The 20084-nt window shown below is 42.0% G+C and overlaps 1 protein-coding gene across 1 annotated transcript; it reads right to left on the minus strand.

Annotated features, from left to right (window-relative positions):
- Window positions 1–3119: 3119 nt before the first annotated feature.
- Window positions 3120–12120, minus strand: LOC121396021 (histone acetyltransferase KAT6B-like). The gene is made up of 11 exons (XM_041570616.1): window positions 11860–12120; window positions 11163–11204; window positions 9699–9768; window positions 9548–9587; window positions 9337–9424; window positions 9188–9241; window positions 8890–8949; window positions 8508–8578; window positions 7585–8125; window positions 6984–7017; window positions 3120–3364 (listed from the first exon to the last, which is right to left on the minus strand). The coding sequence occupies exons 2-11, from the start codon at window positions 11193–11195 to the stop codon at window positions 3120–3122; spliced, it is 1236 nt and encodes a 411-aa protein (XP_041426550.1). The 5' UTR covers window positions 11196–11204; window positions 11860–12120.
- Window positions 12121–20084: the final 7964 nt, after the last annotated feature.

Genomic DNA, 20084 nt, shown 5'->3' on the forward strand with positions numbered 1-20084 from the left:
CAATGACCTTTGACTCATGACTTTGACCACCATCATTGGGGTTGATATCTGCAGCCATAATGCTTGGTGGAATTGCCTCTGACCCAAACATTTGACAATGCCTATTTGACTCCATGACCTTTGTCCATACCATTTGGCACACGATCTTTGACCCATGAACATTAACATCATCACGGTGGTCATTTTATGGGGAACTCTCCTATATCAGCTTTGAGCAAAGTTTGGGAATGTTTCCTGCTGAATTGTGCTTATTACAGGGGAATGCCTATGCTGCATAGTTTATGGGAACTCTCGTTCAGGCCTGTAACAAATTTAATGACTGTTCTGCTGGAATTTGTTCCGTACTTTTTGAGTCTCTCTGTACAGTTCTTAAAGCAAACTTAGGCATTCTTAGCTGCCTGTTTTTCGTTGTTGTTCAGTTGGAATGCGCATGCAGGTTGGGTTTTGGCTTTGTTGAGTGTGCACTTGACCCCAGGGGTTTGCACATGTCTCTAATCTTTAGATCGGTTCTCTCCGCTCAGTTGTCCCTTTAAATCAGTGTCTGGAGGTGCTTGTAGGAGGGAGGAGGTCGGTCTGTAACTGCCTTATTTTTACAGATAGGGCTGCCCAGTCATCCTTATTGCGGTGCATAGTACCTGGACTTAAGCATTGGTGCGTCCATCTTGTGGAGCAGTCCAGTCATCGAGTAGCCTGGCGGCTGCATCTGGGTCTTGTTGCCACCACATAGTGTGTAGTGGTGTCAGGGGATTTGGGATTCGGCAAATACAAAAATCTTAATTAAAGATTCGGCCGAATACCATATAGAATCGGATCTCAATTTGGCAAATGAGTCAGTGACAGGAATGTAAAAAGTGGAAAAAAATTTTTTATTCCTGTTTTGTGACAAATAGTTCGTGATTCTTCTCACCCTAATTGAATTGCAAATCCTAGGATTCAGTGCCTATAAGCTTAGTACAAGCATACATACTTTTTAAAAATGACTGCCTTTTTCCTCTAATAATAAACAGTGTCTTGGTTACTTGATGGTAACTAAAAGTTAAAGTTTATATGTTTTTTAGCGAATTAAGAGATGGAGATCAAAAATCCCCTTCTAGGGCTGGACAAGATATACAGAAAATAGAATTTATACAAATCTCATCTCAAAAATGTTCCCTGCTGTAATCAAAAAGTTCTTAGTTACCTAATTGCATTTTGGGAACAAAGTGCGAGTATGTTTTCGACTGGCGATTTAACTTTATTGCCGGTGGCAGAACAACCCGAATTGCAACCAAAGAAGGAGAGAGCAATGGAGGGGGAGAGACTGCGACGAAGGGTGGGTAGAGAAAGCAACGGAGGCGAGGGTGATCTCGAGGGAGGGGAGAGGCAAGGGAAGTTAAAGTGGTGCGGAACCCGGCTAGGAACAGGAATTTTTAAAAGGTAGCTCCCAGCGCCCCGGCTTTCAATTGCTTGTAGACCGCTCTTCTGCTGCTCCTAGTTCTGCGCCCTGGCCAGTGGAAAAACATTTAGGGATATGTTACCATGGTAGCACAATTGAAACCGTGGGCATCATATCTTCCCCAGTGTGGCATTAGTCTTTAAAGCATTCCCAAGTTATTACTGTAATTCCAAACTTCTGCTCCTAGATATGGCAAGTGTAGAGTTGGGTTGGGATTATTTCCTGTATATATAGGTTTGGGCCACTAGAGGAGTAGAGTAGTGAAACACATAGAAAAGGGGTGGATTTTTAGAAGAGAAACTGGAGACAAGCCACAGGACAGTTTGTCATCACAGGATGAACATCTACTGAAGAAGCCACCTGCAGGAGAACGCATCAACCGGACCCAGTGAGTAGGAATGTGAGGCTCAGTTAGCATGGTTAGTTTTCTTATAGTGCACTGTAGCAGTGTTATGTAGTCAGGTCAGGACAGTGAGCCAAAGGTTTTTGTTGTGGGCTAAAGGGTTATGGTCATATTGGTGATTGTGTGTATTTTGGCAAAAAAAGTCCTATGATTCTGTGGGGTGGACCTACAGTTTTTGGACTTGGAATCCTAAAGTAATTGTTGATTTCTAGTGACCTTCCCATTTGATCTTTTTCCCCTTCATTTTTTTAGTCTATAACTTGTTATAGAATAGAAATTGTACAAAGAATGACGGCAATTTAAAGTTTATGTTGTCAAACAAAAAAACCATAATATAGGTTTTTAATGGATATTTTACATACATTTGTTTTATAGGAATTGCAAATAAGAAGCCGAAGAAAAGAATTAAGGATGATAGCAGAAGGGATAGAAGAGAGATCAGAAGACAGATGGAAAGACGTTGCCTGGGACACTCTCATGGTAAGTATTAGGCTTTGGTCGGTAACTGAACATGTTTGTATTTAGTCCAGCATTGCTGTGGGAGATATTGGGGGGTTGATATTGTGAGTATTTTTAGCATAGAGCCCATTTTTTAGGTTTTTAGTGTGATGTGGTTGGTGTAAAATTCTACAGAAGGTTTTTTTCATGTTGTATATATTGTGGTAGTTCTAGGATCACGTGCTTAATTTTGTTTTACAGGTATGGGATCGGTTATCTGGAAAACCTGTAATCCAGAAAGCTCTGAATGTCAAGAAGGCTTTCTCCCATAGACTCCATTTTATTCAAATTATCCAAAATTTTAAAAACAGTTTTCTTTTTTCTCTGTAAAATAAATCAAACAGTACATTGTATTGATCCAACTAGTCTATTGGGGTTTATTTATTGTTTAAATGAATTTCTAGTAGACTAAGTATGAGGAACCAACATTACGGAAGAGGTTTACCAGAAAACGCCTGAGCATCTGGGATAACAAGGTACATACCTGTACTGGAGATTTTTTTACCAGTTGGGGAGCTAGGATTTGCCTGGATGCTAAGCTGGATAAATAGGATAATGATTTTTTGTTTTTAGAAACAATTTGATTTGCCAATCAAGCAATACTTTTGAGACCTCATTTTGTGTGATTATTTGCAGAGGGTTGGAGTAGTTATCTTTGGAGCGGCTGGAGTATTATTTGCAGATCGGCTTTGGTGGATTATGTTCAGAACGGCTGGAAGGATTATTTTCAGAGCAGCTGGATTATCTTCAGAGCGGCTGTGAGGATTTTTTCAGAGGCTTGAATTATCTCCTGAGAGGTTGGATTATCTTCAGGTCGGATGGGAGGATTATATTCAGGTCGGATGGGAGGATTTCTTCATTGAGACTGAGAGGAATATCTTCATATGGACTGAGTGAATTATCCGCAGTGCAGAATGGGATCTTCAGAGCGATTGAGAGGAAACTGAGAGGATTAACTTCAAAGCTTCTGGGAGGATTATCTTCAGGTTGGTTGGGATGATTTTCTTTGTTGTGATTGAGCGGATGATCTTCATATGGATTGAGTGAATTATCCGCAGTGCAGATGGGAGGATTATTTCTAGAGCGGTTGTGTGGATATCTTCATAGCGGCTGGGAGGATTATCTGCAAAGTGTCTTAGAACGATTCATTTAGGAGCGGCTGGGAGGATTACTTCAGAGTGGCTGTAGAGGTAGGCAATTTGGGTGCTTTTTTTAAATGGCACTTCCGAGGGGCCCAGCGCACAACCCCAGCCCCCTTTAAAGGGTGTTCACCTTCAAACAACTAGTTGTTTCCGATAGATCACCAGAATAATGACTTTTTCCAATGACTTTCTATTTTCTATGTGTCACAGTTTTTCTAATATTGAAGTGTAAAGTGTCATTTTTTCACCTTCTGAAGCAGCCCTGGGGGTCGCTGACCCTGTAAACTGTTCTAAATGGATACATTTAGTTGATACATTTCTTATCTTTGTCCCTGCTGAGCAGAATCTCTGGTTTCATTACAGGCAGCTGTTAGAATTGATACAATAGTTGCTAATACTCCAGAGATGCTGCTGAGAAATGTATCAACTTAATGTGCAAAATGTAACAGTTCAGAGTCTGCACCTGATTTACTGAGCTGCTAGAATCAAACACCAGAGACAGGAACATTCAACTTTCAACATTCAACCGTAAAAAATAAATAATGGAAAGTAATTGAAAAAAGTTTTCAATCTGAAAACAACTGAATTGAAAAAAGTGTTTGGAAGGTGAACAACCCCTTTATAGAGGGTCCAGTATATCCATTTAGCTGTAAATTTTAGTGACATATTCAGGGCTGTAGCTGAGATTTCGTCAGAATGTGTATAATTCACTCATTTTGTTTATCCAGTCCTGGATTATGGGGCTGCAGTGATTCTATCATGTGGGGATCAGCAGTTTTGCCACATTGAATAGATGAGGTGCTTATGTAGAGAGGGACGGTGAAACATTTCTGGGACCATATAAAGGAACAAGGATACAGGCTGAGTTATACAGGAACAATGAGTATATTTTGTGTTTATAATGCATAATGTACCCCCTACTGTAAATTATAAGGATTTTAGAATCCATATAAAGGCACACCCGGCTGCGGTGAGTTATACAGGGAACTAATCACTGTATAACTCATGTATTATGTATTATAACAGAGACTGTACACCCTATACTGTCATTCATAAGGATATTAGAAGTCACTTAGGGGTTATTTTGACAATTTAAAGGCACAAGGCTGCACGGCTGAGTTATACAGGGAACTGATCCTTTGTATATAACACGATTCAGAAAGTATAATATCCAAAAACGCTCTGCCGCTTGGTCAGGAAAAGGGTCTCGTAGCGTCACCGGTATCCTGCTATTGTAACGTCGATTCGTAAGAAATGAGGAGAGCATCTCTGCAAGCAATTAATGCTGTGGTTATCTTTTTATTACTTGACTACGTTGTACAAGTAGTCAGTAATAACAGATAACCACAGCATTAATTGTTGCAGAGTGCTCTCCTCATTTCTTTACGAATCGTATTCTAACAGATTCTGTTGGCCCTATACTGTAAATTGATATGGACATTAGATAGTCACTGAGGGGTTCTTTGATCCATATAAGGCACAAGGTTGCAAGCTGACTAATACAGGGAAATCGGAGCATTCGTCAATGTATTATAAGGGATAATGTACCCCTACCATTAAATAATAAGCAGATTTGAAAAGTCAGTTGAGGTTTGTGCAATATAAATGCCACGAGACTGCAAGGTTTGAGTTAACACTGGGGACCTGGTAAGAGTATTATAGGGGATAATAAAACTCCCATTGTAAATTATAAGGTATAAAACTCACATATAAATGCACCGGCTTACAGGCTGAGTTTAATACAGGGAACTCTGAGTATTGTGTATTATAAGGGATATTGTACCCCACTGCTAGATGCATAAGGATATTTGTAGTAGGGCCCCTTGCACAATTGTTTTTAGGCTCTTATTCGCCCAGGTCACACCAATGTTTTTAATTTTAGGGCCTTGTCACATTGTTTTTAAACTCTTGGGGCCCCTCTGCCGCCAATGTTTTTGACTCTTAGGCCCCTTGGCACAATGTTTTAACTTCTTGGGGCATTTGCCACCAATGTTTTTACCTCTTAGGCCCCAGGCGGACCAATGTCTTCAACCTTATGTCCAAGCTATCAAAGTTTTTTAACCTATAAGGGCCCTTGCAACAATGTTTTAACTCTTATGACCCCGGTCACCAATGTTTAACGTCTTATGACCCCGGGGTCACCAATGTTTTTAACTCTTAGGGCGCTAGGCCACCATGTTTTAGCTCTTAGGGCACAATGCACCAATGTTTTTAAACTTTAGGGCCCGGCACCATAATTTAACTCTTATGACCCCGGTCACCATGTTTTAACTCTAGGCGCGCTAGGGCACCATGTTTCATTCAAACTCTTAGGGCCAATGCCACCAATGTTTTTTACTTCTTAGGGCCCCGGGCCCCAAATGTTTTACTCTTAAGGGCCTAGGCACAATGTTTTTTAAGATTTAAATTGAGGGGAAGTATTTTCAGGAATTGTCACTGAAGAAGCACAGATTTTCCATAGGAATACATTTTCTCGTTTACCATTGCCTTATTCGGACCGGCGATGTTTGACCAAAGTTATTTAACCTACTGCCTGTTCTAAACTAAATTAAATTTGATTTAGGTTGAGTTAGGTAACTGTTTAAAGAGTCTACTTGACTAAAAGTTTACTGTTTTCGCAGGTTCATGCGTGATCAGGGGCAGGTTGGCCCAACTTGCCCCAATCCTTCTTATTACCCCATCAAAGGGCTTCCTCGCCTAGCAAACAATGGAGTGTGTCATTGTGGGGCAGGAAGAAATATAATACTCCTCCATCGCTTTAGCAGGAATCCCCACCCCAAAAAGGATGTCTCATAACCTGGAGAGAGTGGTAACCAAAAAACAAATCCAGCACAGGCATTCCCCAATATCAAGCACCTTCATATACTAAATGTCTGGTATAGTATAAATAGGCTGGTGGGAAGTGGATGGAATCCAATATTAAGAGGGCAATGGACTTGAATGGAAATGCTTACATTGTGGCCTATGGAGTAAAGAAATTTTGTAGTTCCTTGCAATCATTTGAGATCAAATGTGTCCCTATGTCTTTCATCCCCATCAATGTACATATGAAGCAAATAACCCTGCAGAGATATTAACCCATTCCCTTCATCAAATAAACCACTGTATCAGCACCACAACCCAGTTTTACCCTTACACTGCCATTTTGAGCAGCTCCCAGCAGTATTAATTGCCCCGTCACACAACCGGTCAGTCATCTTTACAAGAATGAGGCACAGGAGCCCCTTCCCTCAATATTCACCATAGGGATTAAAGAAAAACACAGAGACTTTTTTATGGGGAAACCTGTCGGAGAGCACAGGATTTATTAAAATGAACAGCTAATTTATATTTGGGCATCCCTAACGACCAATGATCCAGAGGAAGGCGAAAAACCCTAGAGTACTATGGGGACCAATCTGCACTGTAGGTAAAAATTCCTTCCTGACTCCTAGAAACGGCAGTCGGTTTTACACCCTGGATCATTTAGGATTCAGGCCATGGTGTTGGGTCCGGCGGCAGCAGCAGCAGCAGCAGCAGGTGAGTCTTTGGGTGGAATGCTGAAAAGAAAAGATATAGAAAGTGTTGACAAAAGAATAAAGACATACTTGTTTCCTTATGATATTAAAGGCTATAGGTCTTGATTTAAGAACGCACTATTCGTTGGGCCTGTGGGGACTGTTTGGGTCTCTCTACACATGGAATGCCTTGGCCTATTATGAATCTCAGTCTGAGCCTGTGCCATTTATTCTTTTATACGCTTTGATCACCTGGCGCCAGTCCATTATCCAGTAGCAACCCATTTCCAAAGGTGGATATCTAAGCCAGATGTCCATCAGCCCTATAAGCGTTACCTACCTCCCCTGTTATTGGCCTACTATAGAATCTACACTTTATCTGCAGACTTTTATCTCTGTCAGCAACCTCTTACAACCTAAAGACAACCAAACATTGGTCTATGGGGTGCCCTCAAAGTAATCAGCCTGCGGCCTCAACAGACAGTGTATGATTTCCTTTTATTGTTCTGATTGAAAATGCTCAGAACAGCAGGAAGTAAAGTGGAGCTGCATTGGACAACACGAGGCATCTCTAGATAATGGGTAATTGTCAGTAAATTGATACATTACCCAAACTCTCCGGAGCATCTTCATGATGGCCTTCCTGAACTGTTTTCGGAGGGTCGGCCTCTCCAGAGGGTCTTTGATGATTTCTTCCACCTCAGGAGCTTCTTCTTCTCCATCAACTCCCTCCTCTTTCTCCTCCACTGCAGGAGATTGCTCTTCCGTTGTCTTCTCCTCCACTCTAGGGGTTTGATTTTCATCTGCAGAACCTCCTACTTCTGCTCCCTCTTCTTTCTCCTCCTCTTCAGGAATTTGCTGTTGTTCAGCGGGAGGAGCTGTTTCTTCATTTGTTGGAGCATCCTCCTCTTCTTTATCTTCAGCTCCTTCTTCTTTCTCCTGAGAGGCAAGAGCTTCCTCTTCTGCTGCTCCAGGAGCTGCTTCTTCCTCTGCTTGCTCCTCCATCATCTTCTCCTCCACTGCAGGGTCTTCAGCGGGAGCTCCTTCCGCTTCCTCTTCCTTGTCCTCTGTATCAAGGGCTTCCTCATCTGCTGCTGCAGGGGCTCCATCCTCCTCTTCTTCAGCTGCAGGACTGTGTGCTTGTTTCTTACTAGGTTTAAAGGGAAGAAAATGAAAAAAATGGGTCATTATTGTAATTTGTTTCCAAAGTATTGCAACTACAATTCTGATGACTGGAGGATTAAAATAGCCTTGTACCTAAGAAATATCATTATACCTGCTACATACCTGTCCCTACTGTAACACATTGGGCAGTTACTGAGCTGAGTAAGTTCCATGCTAGACTTCACCCAGTGATACATGCTGAGATACATGCTATGGTTGTAGGGACCTAAAAAAGTTCAACAAGTTTCTGTGCTATTTACTATTAGTATGGCCAAAGCACCCAGAGGTACGAGAAAACATCTATTTTTTTTTTTAATATGTTATGTGCCAGTAAGTGTAATTGAAAGTGTTAATTGCAGAATACATACCCAGCCGCTTTCTTTAGCTTCAGCTCCCTCAGGAACTCATGGTGAAGCTGGGTCAGATGTTGGTTGATAGTCTGTGAGCGCAGGGGAGGCACAAGGATAGGAGCAAAGGGGAAAGAAAGGAGACAATTAGGATTATGCCTGTATATGTGCTGCTAATAGTACCTTTATATGCTGAGGGCAGTGAGGGTGTGGGATTCCCTGCCGGCAGCTGATGTTGTGAAATTATAATTATGAGCATCAGCCTTTTCTCATCATAGGGAGAAAAAACCCCAAATTACCCCTTGTGCCGTTGTCCCGATTGCAATAGACCAATCAAAGTTCATTATCTAGCGGTTAAACACCCAAGAAAAGCATCAGGGACAGTGATCCCAGGTGAACTTACATTCTCCAGCCGCAGATACTCAAGCTGCTTCCTCCGGTTTTGCACTCGAGTTGGATGATCCTGTGGAAGAAGAGAGTCAATGTTAAGCGCTTCTTTGTACCAATGCCATTATTGTGGCCATGTGAACGCTTGTGATAAAACCATTTTTGTTTCTGGTAAAAATGGCACTTGGATGGGAGACTTTAGATGCCCCCAGGGGAGCAGGAGATACAATGAATGATAATGTTCTAGATTATTATAGAGACTCAAAGTGAATAATAACCTCTCCTATAATAATAATTATACAAGTGACACTTACAGGAGGCAGCTTCGCAGATTTCCTGAGGGCGGCATATTCCCTCTTAATCACTTCCTGTAACATAAAGAAAGAAGCAGTGTGAGATAAGAGCTGGCAATCTAATATCATTTGTTCCCTATTCATCTAAACATCTATTCTGCATTACATACCAGTGAGTTGAGCATTTTCCAGAAATGCATGATGTTCTCTTTGGCCCTCATCCTCGGGTCCACATCACATGTTAGAAGGAAGTGCTTTCTGAAAAAGAAAGATCACTGAATGTTAATAAAACATTTTCCAGCTGTATTGCCCTTGCAGTTACCCCTGGGGCAATAGCAAATGATTCCCAACATGTAACAAGTCCATTTATGTTTTACTTACAGGACGATGTTCTCGCCGAATTCGACCCGGTAGTGATGTTCTGCGGGAAAAACACAATTCAGTTAAATACTGAGCTAAAGGGGGAAAGGAATTCACAAATAATAAAACAATGGCACAACCTTAGGAACTGATAAATAATAGAGGATTTTACCATAATAAGAAGCGAGGGCCTCAAAGTCCGTGTGTTCCCCCCTGAAGTCCTTCAGGACGGAGTACAGCGTCTGTAAGTAAAAAGAAAAAGCATTAGGGACAGAATACTAAGTGGCTCTGGCTCTGAGGAGAATAGAGACAGAAAGGGGTTTGGGTTTTTATGGGGCAGACATGCCAGGAATAAGGGCATTTAATTCTGAAAATTTAATAAAAGTAGAGATTGGATTCCCTGGATGTCAGTTCTACCTGCACAGAGAAAATTGTTTGGCAGCTCCAACACATATCTATATCTATATCTATATCTATATATCTATATATATATATATATATATATATATATATATATATATATATATATATATATATATATATATATATATATATATATATATATATATATATATAATATAGAGTTGCTTTGGGTGTCCACACTCGATCTCCAATAGAGTAGAGGTGCACGATCAATGTTCATAATATGCAGTAGTAATGGATCAGCACACTCATTTTAGAAGTGATTAAAGTGTCTTTAATGGTAACACAGCATTGTTATCCGACGTTTCGGTCCCACCTGGGACCTTGAGAAAGGTCCCCAGGTGGGACCGAAACGTCGGATAACAATGCTGTGTTACCAATAAAGACACTTTAATCACTTCTAAAATGAGTGTGCTGATCCATTACTACTATATATATATATATATATATATATATATATATATATATATATATATATATATATATATATATATGAACAAACAAGCCGCACTCCAAGGACTTCATTTTGAAAAATAAAGGTGAAGTTTTATTTCAACGTTTTGGCTCCTTATCTGGGGCCGTCTTCAGGAGAATCTCCTGAAGACGGCCCCACTTAAGCAGCCGAAGTGTTGAGAATAAAACTTCACCTTTATTTTTCAAAATGAAGACCTTGGAGTGTGGCTTGTTTGTTCACTGCATACTAATGTGTTGACCAGCACCCAGGCAGCGGTGGATTGTTAAGCGTGCAATATATATATATATATATATATATATATATATATATATATATATATATATATATATATATATATATATATATATATATATATATATAGGCAAAAAAACCGCACTCACAGGGCTTTCTGAAGGTGCAAAATCAAAAATGATGTTTATTTCAACGTTTCGGCTATTCACTTAAGCCGTCTTCAGAAAGCCCTGTGAGTGCGTTTTTTTTGCTCTATTATTGATTTATTATAACCAGCACCTAGGCAGTTGAGCTTGTTTTGCGTGCACCAGAAATTGGACTATGTGTGTGTGTGTATATATATATATATATATATATATATATATATATATATATATATATATATATATATATATATATATATATAAAGGAAGCAGACAGACAGCTGCTTAAGGAGAGCTTATATAGAAGAGTGAAAGGGAAACACCAGTTCAGATGAGAGAGGATTGTTTTACACTGAGGCATTACCAGAAGAGATGGATTTCTCTGCTTCTTGTCCATCGTTGAAACCTACAGGGACAAATAGACATAATCAGCCAAAATGAAGTCAAGAGTTGTTCCCCTTTAAATGAACTCTTAGTATGATGCAGAGAATGATGTTCTAAGACAATTTGCACTTGGTTTGCCTTTTTATTATTTGTGGGTTTTGAGTTATTGAGCTTTTTCTTCAGCAGCTCTCCAGTTTGCAATTAAAACCATCTGGTTGCTAAGGTCCAAATTACTCTAGCAACCATGTGCTGATTTGAAGAAAAGTAGCAATAACAATAAATGTGTAGCCTTACAGACCATTTGTTTTTTGATGGGGTCAGTGACCCCCATTTGAAAGCTGGAAAGAGTCAGAAAACTATCGAAAACATTTAATGAAGACTAATGGAAAAGTTGCTTAGAAGTAGCCATCCTGTTATATACTAAAATATACATTAAAGGTGAACCACCCATTTAATTATTTCCTTATCTATATTCTCCCATTTGTATGAAACATTGTTCCAGTCAATGATTAAAGCCCATTATTAATGCTGTTGATGGATTGGCTTCTTATAAATACAATATACAGTAACCGTATGGGCTCATATGCACAAAGCCACGTGGGACCCCCCAAGTGAATTGATGACAGACTCTCTGAAGAAGAAATCATGTGCTGAATCAGTTGAATTTGAAAGATTACCTCTTAATGAAGATTCTCCGATGGGGAAAAAATATAGGGGGCGGCACAAGGCCGGGCCACCCCAAGGGGGGTCTCCCTAAGGAACCCCTGGCTCTCTTACACTGTTCAGATAAAGATGTAATTATATGAACAATGGAGAAGCCAAAAAAAAACTCCCAGGTGTTAATGGGCAGGTGTGAATCACCGAAGTTGCGGTCCAAAAATGCAGGAAAGGCACTGTAGCAATCTGTATAGAAAAGAGAATATAAAGGCAAGTTAAGGAATTTAGCGCTTAATATTTCCTATTTAATACAGAGGAAAGCAGAAATGTATTTTCCCCTAAACTTTGAGCTTTGTATCAGTTCCAGCAGGTACTGAGCCTCGGTCTCTAGAATGCTGGAAGTTTCCTCACACAGTCAATTAGCAGACAGCCCTAAATAACTGCCAAAGTCTGTGTCTCCCAACCAGCACTAACATTAAAGGCTTCTCCCAAGCACATTTTAGGGGAAAAATCTCCAAATTCACTAAAATCAGGGAGAGGAGCAACATCTGCTAGTCTGAGGGGGCGTCACCCAACCTTTTCCCCTCTTGTTTTTAATATAGTAAAGGTTATGTGGCAAAATATCTCTCAGAGGGAATATACACTTAACCAACGGACTAAACCAACTGTCAAACCCTAGGTATAAAGTCTCCTCTCTTCTATGGGACCTGCTGTATGTCCCCCACTCATCACCCCCAACTGTCCCCATGGCACGTGCCTCTGCTTCCCACCCCTAGTTCCAGACTTGGATAAAGGGAACATGTATTTAGCTACAATGTTGGTACATAAGAACAGGGCACATACCCAGGGGCAAAGGGACAAATCTCTAAGGAGCCTGTCAGTACTGGGAACATACATTAAGTATCTTATGGTGTGCTACAGGGTCCCCAAAACTTTCCTTCTGTAGATAATGTGAATATTTGCTGGCAGCCCTGCATAACTGCCAAATCCACAAAAAGTCTGTGTCTCCCAACCAGCACTAAGATTAAAGGCATCTCCCAAGCACATTTTAGGGGAAAAATAACCAAATTCACTAAAATCAGGGAGAGGCACAACACCTGCTCATCTCTGTGGGACATTGCCCAAATTCCCTCCTCTTTTTCCACTAAAATAAAGGTTTTTTGGCAAAAAATCTCCCAGAGGGAAAGTACTCTTACCTCTCACCACAGGGCCAACCAACGGACTGAACCAACTGTCACATTTCCAGGTGGAAGTCACCTCTGTCCCCTGCTCTTAAAGGGGAAGTGTCCCCTGTTGATGAGTGAGGATTATATGGCATTTATTTCTAATTAGATGTGCAGCACATACACAGACTATTAAGTACACAGAGCATTGCTTTGTATGTGTGGCCTATTGAGTCAGTGCAGTTACTGCGCTGCCATATCTGTTGGGTCCATTCATTCATCAGCCATGGTTCCAATCAGTGCTGCTGCTGTTGCTCAGTCTGGTAGAACCGGGGGTCCTTGGCTTGTAGGGGGTCCCTTCCTTAGCCTTAATAGTGGGTAGAGATGGTGGATCTCATTGTTCTTTTTATTTATTGCTTACTGAGCATTTTGTGATTATTTGGAATATGTCCAGCCAATCTTGCTCAGGGACTGAGGTTTAAGTCTGTTTCCGGAGACTTAGTATAGTCCGGTAAGTTGGGGTGTTTGTGTTCCAGCATGACCTTGTACGTTAGAGAGAGTCCGTGTCGGTGTATTTATAGAGCTTTATGTTTCAAAGCTGGTTAGTGGTCTACACACAGTATTTCCTATTGATATAGACGTCATGTAATGTTTCAGCTGTCTGTACCTCCACTTGTCCCCAACTTACCGCTTTTCTTTGTTTTTTAGGAGCATGGGGATCTGGTCTATTTCCATGCCTAGAAGGTGCCTTGATTGAAGATTCTGGAGCCCAAAAGCAGTTTTGTATCCCTTATGTTCAATCCCAGGTAAGTAGTCCGTGTTGTTTCTTATTGGGGTCAGTGGTGATGGATATGGAGCCAGTGAACAGTTTTTGTTTAGCTGGTGCCATATACTTAAAGGGGTTGTTTACCTTCCAAATTTTCAGTTCAATTGTTTTCAGATTGTTCCCCAGAAATAAAAACTTTTTGCAATTGCTTTCCACATTATATGAACAACATATGTCAGATTAAAAGCCATCTACATGTTCTTCTCTTCAGCTACCACCTAGCATCTGCAGTGGTCTCTGCAAATATTGGGGTCCTTGCAACACATTTGGGAAGGGAGTGTGGCTTTGGGATAGCAGCTATAGTAGGTAGAGATGGTGCCGTAGTTTTATGGGATCTCTCTGTACAGGCTATGAGCAAACATAGGGGCTGTTCCTGCTGAATTTTGCCAAGTACACTGGAATACCTTTAATAATTGAATAATCAGCCAGTTGATTGGGTCAGTTTCTTAGGTTGAGGGCCTTTGCAGTATCAACTGGAAGGAACCGTTTTCTGTACAGGCTAGCAGACAGGGAGGAATCATTGTGACTGTGGTTGAAGTGTCCGGGATATCTGTATCAGTAATTCCCTTGTAGTTGTCTAAGTCTAGGTGAGGAGAGAAAGTAGGATTGCCAAAGACTGGGATATGGAGAGCGGGGGCGTTAATCCACTTCCCAGTTTTAGAAAGAGTGTCCAGTAACGTCCCTGAACTAGTTGGCTTGTTACATTGTAGGTAAGGTGGTGACCTCATCACCTCACTATACTTTGTATCACAGTGTTGGTCTCTAATTAGTTTCTATTTTGTCCCAACTTGCGGGGAAGTTGTAGAGTACACTGTCTAGTTCCATGTATCAATATATGTTTTTACCTAATAGTATGTAGCAGGTAAGATGCTGCAAGGTAGAAGTTATCTCCAAAATCGCCAAATTTAGTTAAGGCTCGCAGCTTGGTGCTTCAGAGTAGAAAGACATGCACACCCAATTTGGATTCAGGGGAATGTCTATTTTCTGAAAATATATTTTTTTGGGTGAATGTACATTTTTCTATCTTTGCCCCACAAATTAATGCTGTAAATGTGTTGAATTTGCAGTACCTGAAATGACAGACCATGTGGGGGGTCTTCAAAGCTGCGAAAAGACCTGACGTCACGAAAGACCCGAAGTTGAAGTCCTGAAGCCTCGAAAGGACCCAAAGCCAGGTAAGGAGTACGGTCCACTGATCAGTGTGTTTTTTATTTTATTAAACCCCTGTATTATGTTAATACTATATAGGCCCCTGACCACCAATGTTTCTTTTAAACTTTTAAGAGGGGGCCATGGCCACCAATGTTTTTAGAAACATTTTTGGGGAACCAGGTGCAAAGGTTTTTTTTTTTTTAACTTATAGCGGGAGGGCCCTGGCCACCAATGATTTTTTTAACTTGTAGGGGGGTCCTCACCACCAATTTTCTTTTGAAAAAACAAACCAAAAAAAATGTTTTGGGGGGCCCTTGCACCAATATATGTTTTTTATCTTATGGGGCCCTGACCACCAATGATTTTTTAAAAACTTGTATATGGGACCCTGGCCAACAATGTTTTTGTTTTAACCACCAATGGCTTTTTATAAATTATGTGTGGGGGGGTTAGTTTTAGCACTGATGTCTATGTGGGCTTTTTACTGTGGTGTGGGCTTGGCTGAATCTGGGGTGGGCTTTGGGCACTGGGCTGGGGTTCTATAACCATATAAAGGCTGCAGGCTGAGTTATACAGGGGACTATCACTCATTGATTATAAGGGATAATGCACCCCCTTCTTTAAATGATAAGGTTGTTAGATGTCACTGACTGGCTCTGTGACCATATAAAGGCACAAAGCTGCAGACTAAGTTATACATTGGACCCCGAGTATTACACAGGTATTATATGGTATTGTGTCCCCTACCGTAAATGATAAGAATATTAGCTGTCACTGAGGGGTTCTGTCACCATATAAAGGCACAAGGCTGCAGGTTTAGTTATACAGGGATCTCTCTGTACAGGCTTTGAGCAAACTTACGGACTGTTCCAGCTAAACTGTGCTTAGTACAAGGGAATACATATGCTGCTGGGCCCGAGCCTGAAGGGGGGCCGGCAGTGCTGAACTTTTCGAAAGAGCAGGGCCCCCCTTGCCAGTGCCAAAGCCGTGCCGCCTCATCCCGAAGTCGCGAATAGCCGAAATGCGGAAGTGCGAAAGTTATGAGCGAAAAGACCTAAAGCCACGAAAATAGCCAAAATTGGAGTCCTGAAGCAGCGAAAAGACCTGAAGTCACAAAAGGAGGCAAAGTTGAAGTCCTGAAGCCATGAGTTCAATTCCAACACCAATATCTATGAACAAACTTTGGGGACCGTTCCTGCTGAATTGTGCTTAGTACACAGGAATACCTATGCTGCCATTCTTTATGGGATGTCTCTGTACAGGCTGAGAGTAAACTTACGGACTGTTCCTGCTGAATTGTGCTTAGTACAGGTGAATTCCTATGCTGCCATATTTTTTGAGATCTCTCTGTAAAGGCTTTGCGCAAACTTAGATAATGTTCCTGCTGAATTATGCTTAGTACAGGGGAATACCTATGCTGCCATCATTTTATGGGATCTTTCTATACAAGATTTAATCCAACGTCAGTGCTTTTCCTGCTGAATTGTTCTTAGTACAGAGGAATTCCTTTGCTTACATAGTTATATGGGATCTCTCTGTACAGGCTATGAGCAAAGTTAGGGACTGTTTCTGCCGAATTGTGCTTATTACAGAGGAATTCCTATGCTTCCAAAGTTTATGGGATCTCTCTGTGCAGGCAATGAGCAAAAGTAGGGGACTGTTCCTGCTGCTTGTACTTAGTTCAAGGGAATACCCATAGTTGAATGGGATCTCTCTGTACAGTATATTTAGGGGATTGTTCCTGCTGAATTGTGCTTAGTACAGAGGAATGCATATGCTGCCATAGTTTTTTGGGATCACTCTGTAGCTGTTATGAGCAAACTTAGGGACTACTCCTGCTGATTTGTGCTTAGTACAGGGGACTACATATGCTGCAATAGTTTTATGGGATCTCTCTGTAGAGGACAGTGATCGGAGTTCCCTCTGACCCATGCAATTTGACACTTAACCTTTGACCACCATAGTTGTAGTCACTTATCTGCCTTGGTGGCTCTTGCCACCATCTGCTTTGATCGGAGTTCCATCTGACCCATGCCATATGACAAATACCATTTGACCCATGGCCTTTGACCTATGTCATTTGACCCATGATGTTTGACCACCATAATGGTTGTCACTTGTCTGCCTTGGTGGCTCTTGCAGCCATCTGCTTTGACAGTCTCCTCTGACCCATGACCTTTGTCCTCCACAGTGGTTGTCATTCGTCTGCCTTGGTGGCTCTTGCTGCCATCTGCTTTGAGGGAGTTACCTTTGACCCCTGACCTTTGACCCCTGCCATTTGACCCATGAACAGGGCCCTCTGACCCAAGACATTTGACCAGTGACATTTGACTCATGACCTTTGACCCATGACTTTGACTACCATCATTTGGTTCGCTTATCTGCCTTGGGGACTATTGCAGCCATGTTCTTTGGTGGAGTGCCGTCTGATCAATGACCTTTGACCCATGACCATTGACTACTATCATAGTGGTCGCTTGTCTACCTTGGGGCTTTTGCAGCCATCTGCATTGGTGGAGTGACCTTTGACCCATGTCATTTAAACCATCATCTTTGATACATGAACTTTGACCACCATCGTGTGGATTATCTGCCTGATGGATCTTCCAGCCTCCTGCTTTGATTGATTACCTTTTAACCCATGCCCTTTGACCCATGCAATTTACCTATCTGCTTTGGTGGAGTACACTTTTTGACCCATGACCTTTGACCCATGACCTTTGACCACCATAATGGTTGTCACTTGCCTGCTGTGGTGGCTCTTGCAGCCATCTGCTTTGTCAGAGTCCCCTCTGACCCATGCCATTTTACACATGACCTTTGACCCATGACAGTTGACCATTATCATGAGGTATGCTCATCTGCCCTGTTGGCTCTTGCAGCCATCTGCTTTGGCGGAGTGCCTTTTGACCCGTTACCTATGACCCATACAATTTGACCACCACAATGGTTATCACTTGTCTGCCTTAGTGGCTGTTGGCACCATCTGCTTTGACGGAGTTCCCTCTGATCCATGACCTTTGACCCATGCAATTTAGCCTCCATCATGGGGTTTGCTTATTCCTGTGCTAGACCATCCAGTCAGACCCCTAGCTTACTCTAATGGAGTGCTTTTTGAGTAAACGCCAATCTAAATTCTAGGTATCTTACCCATGACCTTTAGCCCATGCTCTTTATTGCTACATGTGATACCAGATATGAGAGTCGATGAACAAAAATTTAACAAAATCCCTCCAGTTTCTTCTTCTGATCAGCACAACAAAATTTGCAACTGTGCCTTTACTTGGCAGCCTTCAATACCATTGGACCTTCCACATTTGACACGTGACCTTTGACATCCATCATGGGGTTTTCTTATCGGCCGTCGGGGCTCTTGCATCCATCTGCTTTGGTGGAGTGTCCTCTGACCTACGAACTTTGACCCATGACCATTGACCGTCATCATGAGGTACACTCATCTGCCATGTGGGTTCTTGCAGACTTCTGCTTTGGCGGAGTGGCTTACTCTGATCATACTCACTTCATCCCCTCTTCCTGGTTAACCTAACCCTCAACCCTAGTTGCGGGTTAGGTTGTGTCCAGAGTCTAGTGCCTGTTGTGTGCGGGCACTAGACTCTGAGGCCGAGCCGTAATAGCTGACAGACGCTGTGCGCGTGTTGTGTTGGGGAGGCCCATCTCGCACCTTTCTCACCTCCCAAATTGGAACGCCAGGGATTAGCTGATCCCTGGATTGCCTAGGCAGAGTAAGGGCGCCTAGTGTTGGAGCACGGTCCGGTCGCACTCGATGTGAAGCGGCTAAGCCTCGTGGTTGCCAGGGGTTTGCCGTGGTTGATCAGCCTGATGGAGGCCTAGTTTGCAGTGGCACAGTAAGCCCCCAGTGTGGGAGTTGTGTCTCACCCAACACTTACTGGCTGGATAGCAAAGCCAATATGGGGAAAACCCAAAGACAAAGGGGGGACAAAGCAGCGAAGGTGAAGGAGACGCAGGCTAAAAGCAAATCGCTACCGGCAATAAATGCCGAGGAGGAGAGAGCACTCAGACACAGACAGCGAATCAGGGGAAGATCACGAAGAGCAAGACCTACAGTCCTATATTGCACAACTACCCTCTAAATCGGATTTAAAGACATGCTCCACGAGATGACAAGATCTATTAAAGAGGATATCCAGGATATTGAAAGAGACATCAGTGCCCTTGCCATACGGACGGACAACCTGGAAACAAATATTGATAAGGTTTCTGCCCACCAAAGGTCAATGCATAAACACATCACAGATCAAGATAATAAAATATCTGAATTGCAAAGACAACTGGAAGACCAGGAGAACAGGAGTAGAAGGAACGATATCAGAATAAGAGATGTTCCTGAGGTGTTAGTAAATGATGGGATCCAACCAGACTGCCTCCAAATATTTAACAACCTCCTGAAAAGAGAGTCAACCTTAGAGATAGAGATTAGCAGAGCACACAGGGTGCAAAAGTTTAAAGCCACCTAACGCCCCACGTGATATCCTGTGTTGCCTTCATAACTTTTCTCTTAAAGTGGAGATTTTACTGAAAGCCAGAGAGGCAGACGACGTCTCCTATGAAGATAGCACTTTAAGACTTTTTCAAGACTTATCAAGGCAAGCCTTGCTTAAAAGGAAAATGCTGAAACCACTGACCGGTATATTAAGAGGGAAAAATATACTCTACAAGTGGGGACACCCCTTCTCCCTCACGGTGATCAAAGATGGGATAACAGCAATTATCAGATCTCCTGCCGATACTGGAAGTTTTATGCATAAACTCAAATTACCCCCAATAGATCTACCCGGTTGGCTAAAGGACCCTGAGCAACTGACAGAAGAAGAATTTGAACTAAAGGAGGAATGGACCCAAGTAAAGGGCCCTAAGAGAACTTCGGATATCTCAAGAACCACCCGTGGAATGACAAGATTGTCTCCAGAATGATACTGCAATACCATTGGAAGCCTTCCTCCCTCCTGGAGTGCTAGGAGTTTTTTGAAACCCTGAAAAGTAGAGCCTCAGAGCGACATACCCCAGATACTTATGGATAGAAATAGCTAGAGTACTACATTGATTTAATAGCTATACGGGCACC

Source organism: Xenopus laevis, chromosome 7S (assembly GCF_017654675.1).
Source record: "Xenopus laevis strain J_2021 chromosome 7S, Xenopus_laevis_v10.1, whole genome shotgun sequence".
Taxonomy (NCBI): Eukaryota; Metazoa; Chordata; class Amphibia; order Anura; family Pipidae; genus Xenopus; species Xenopus laevis.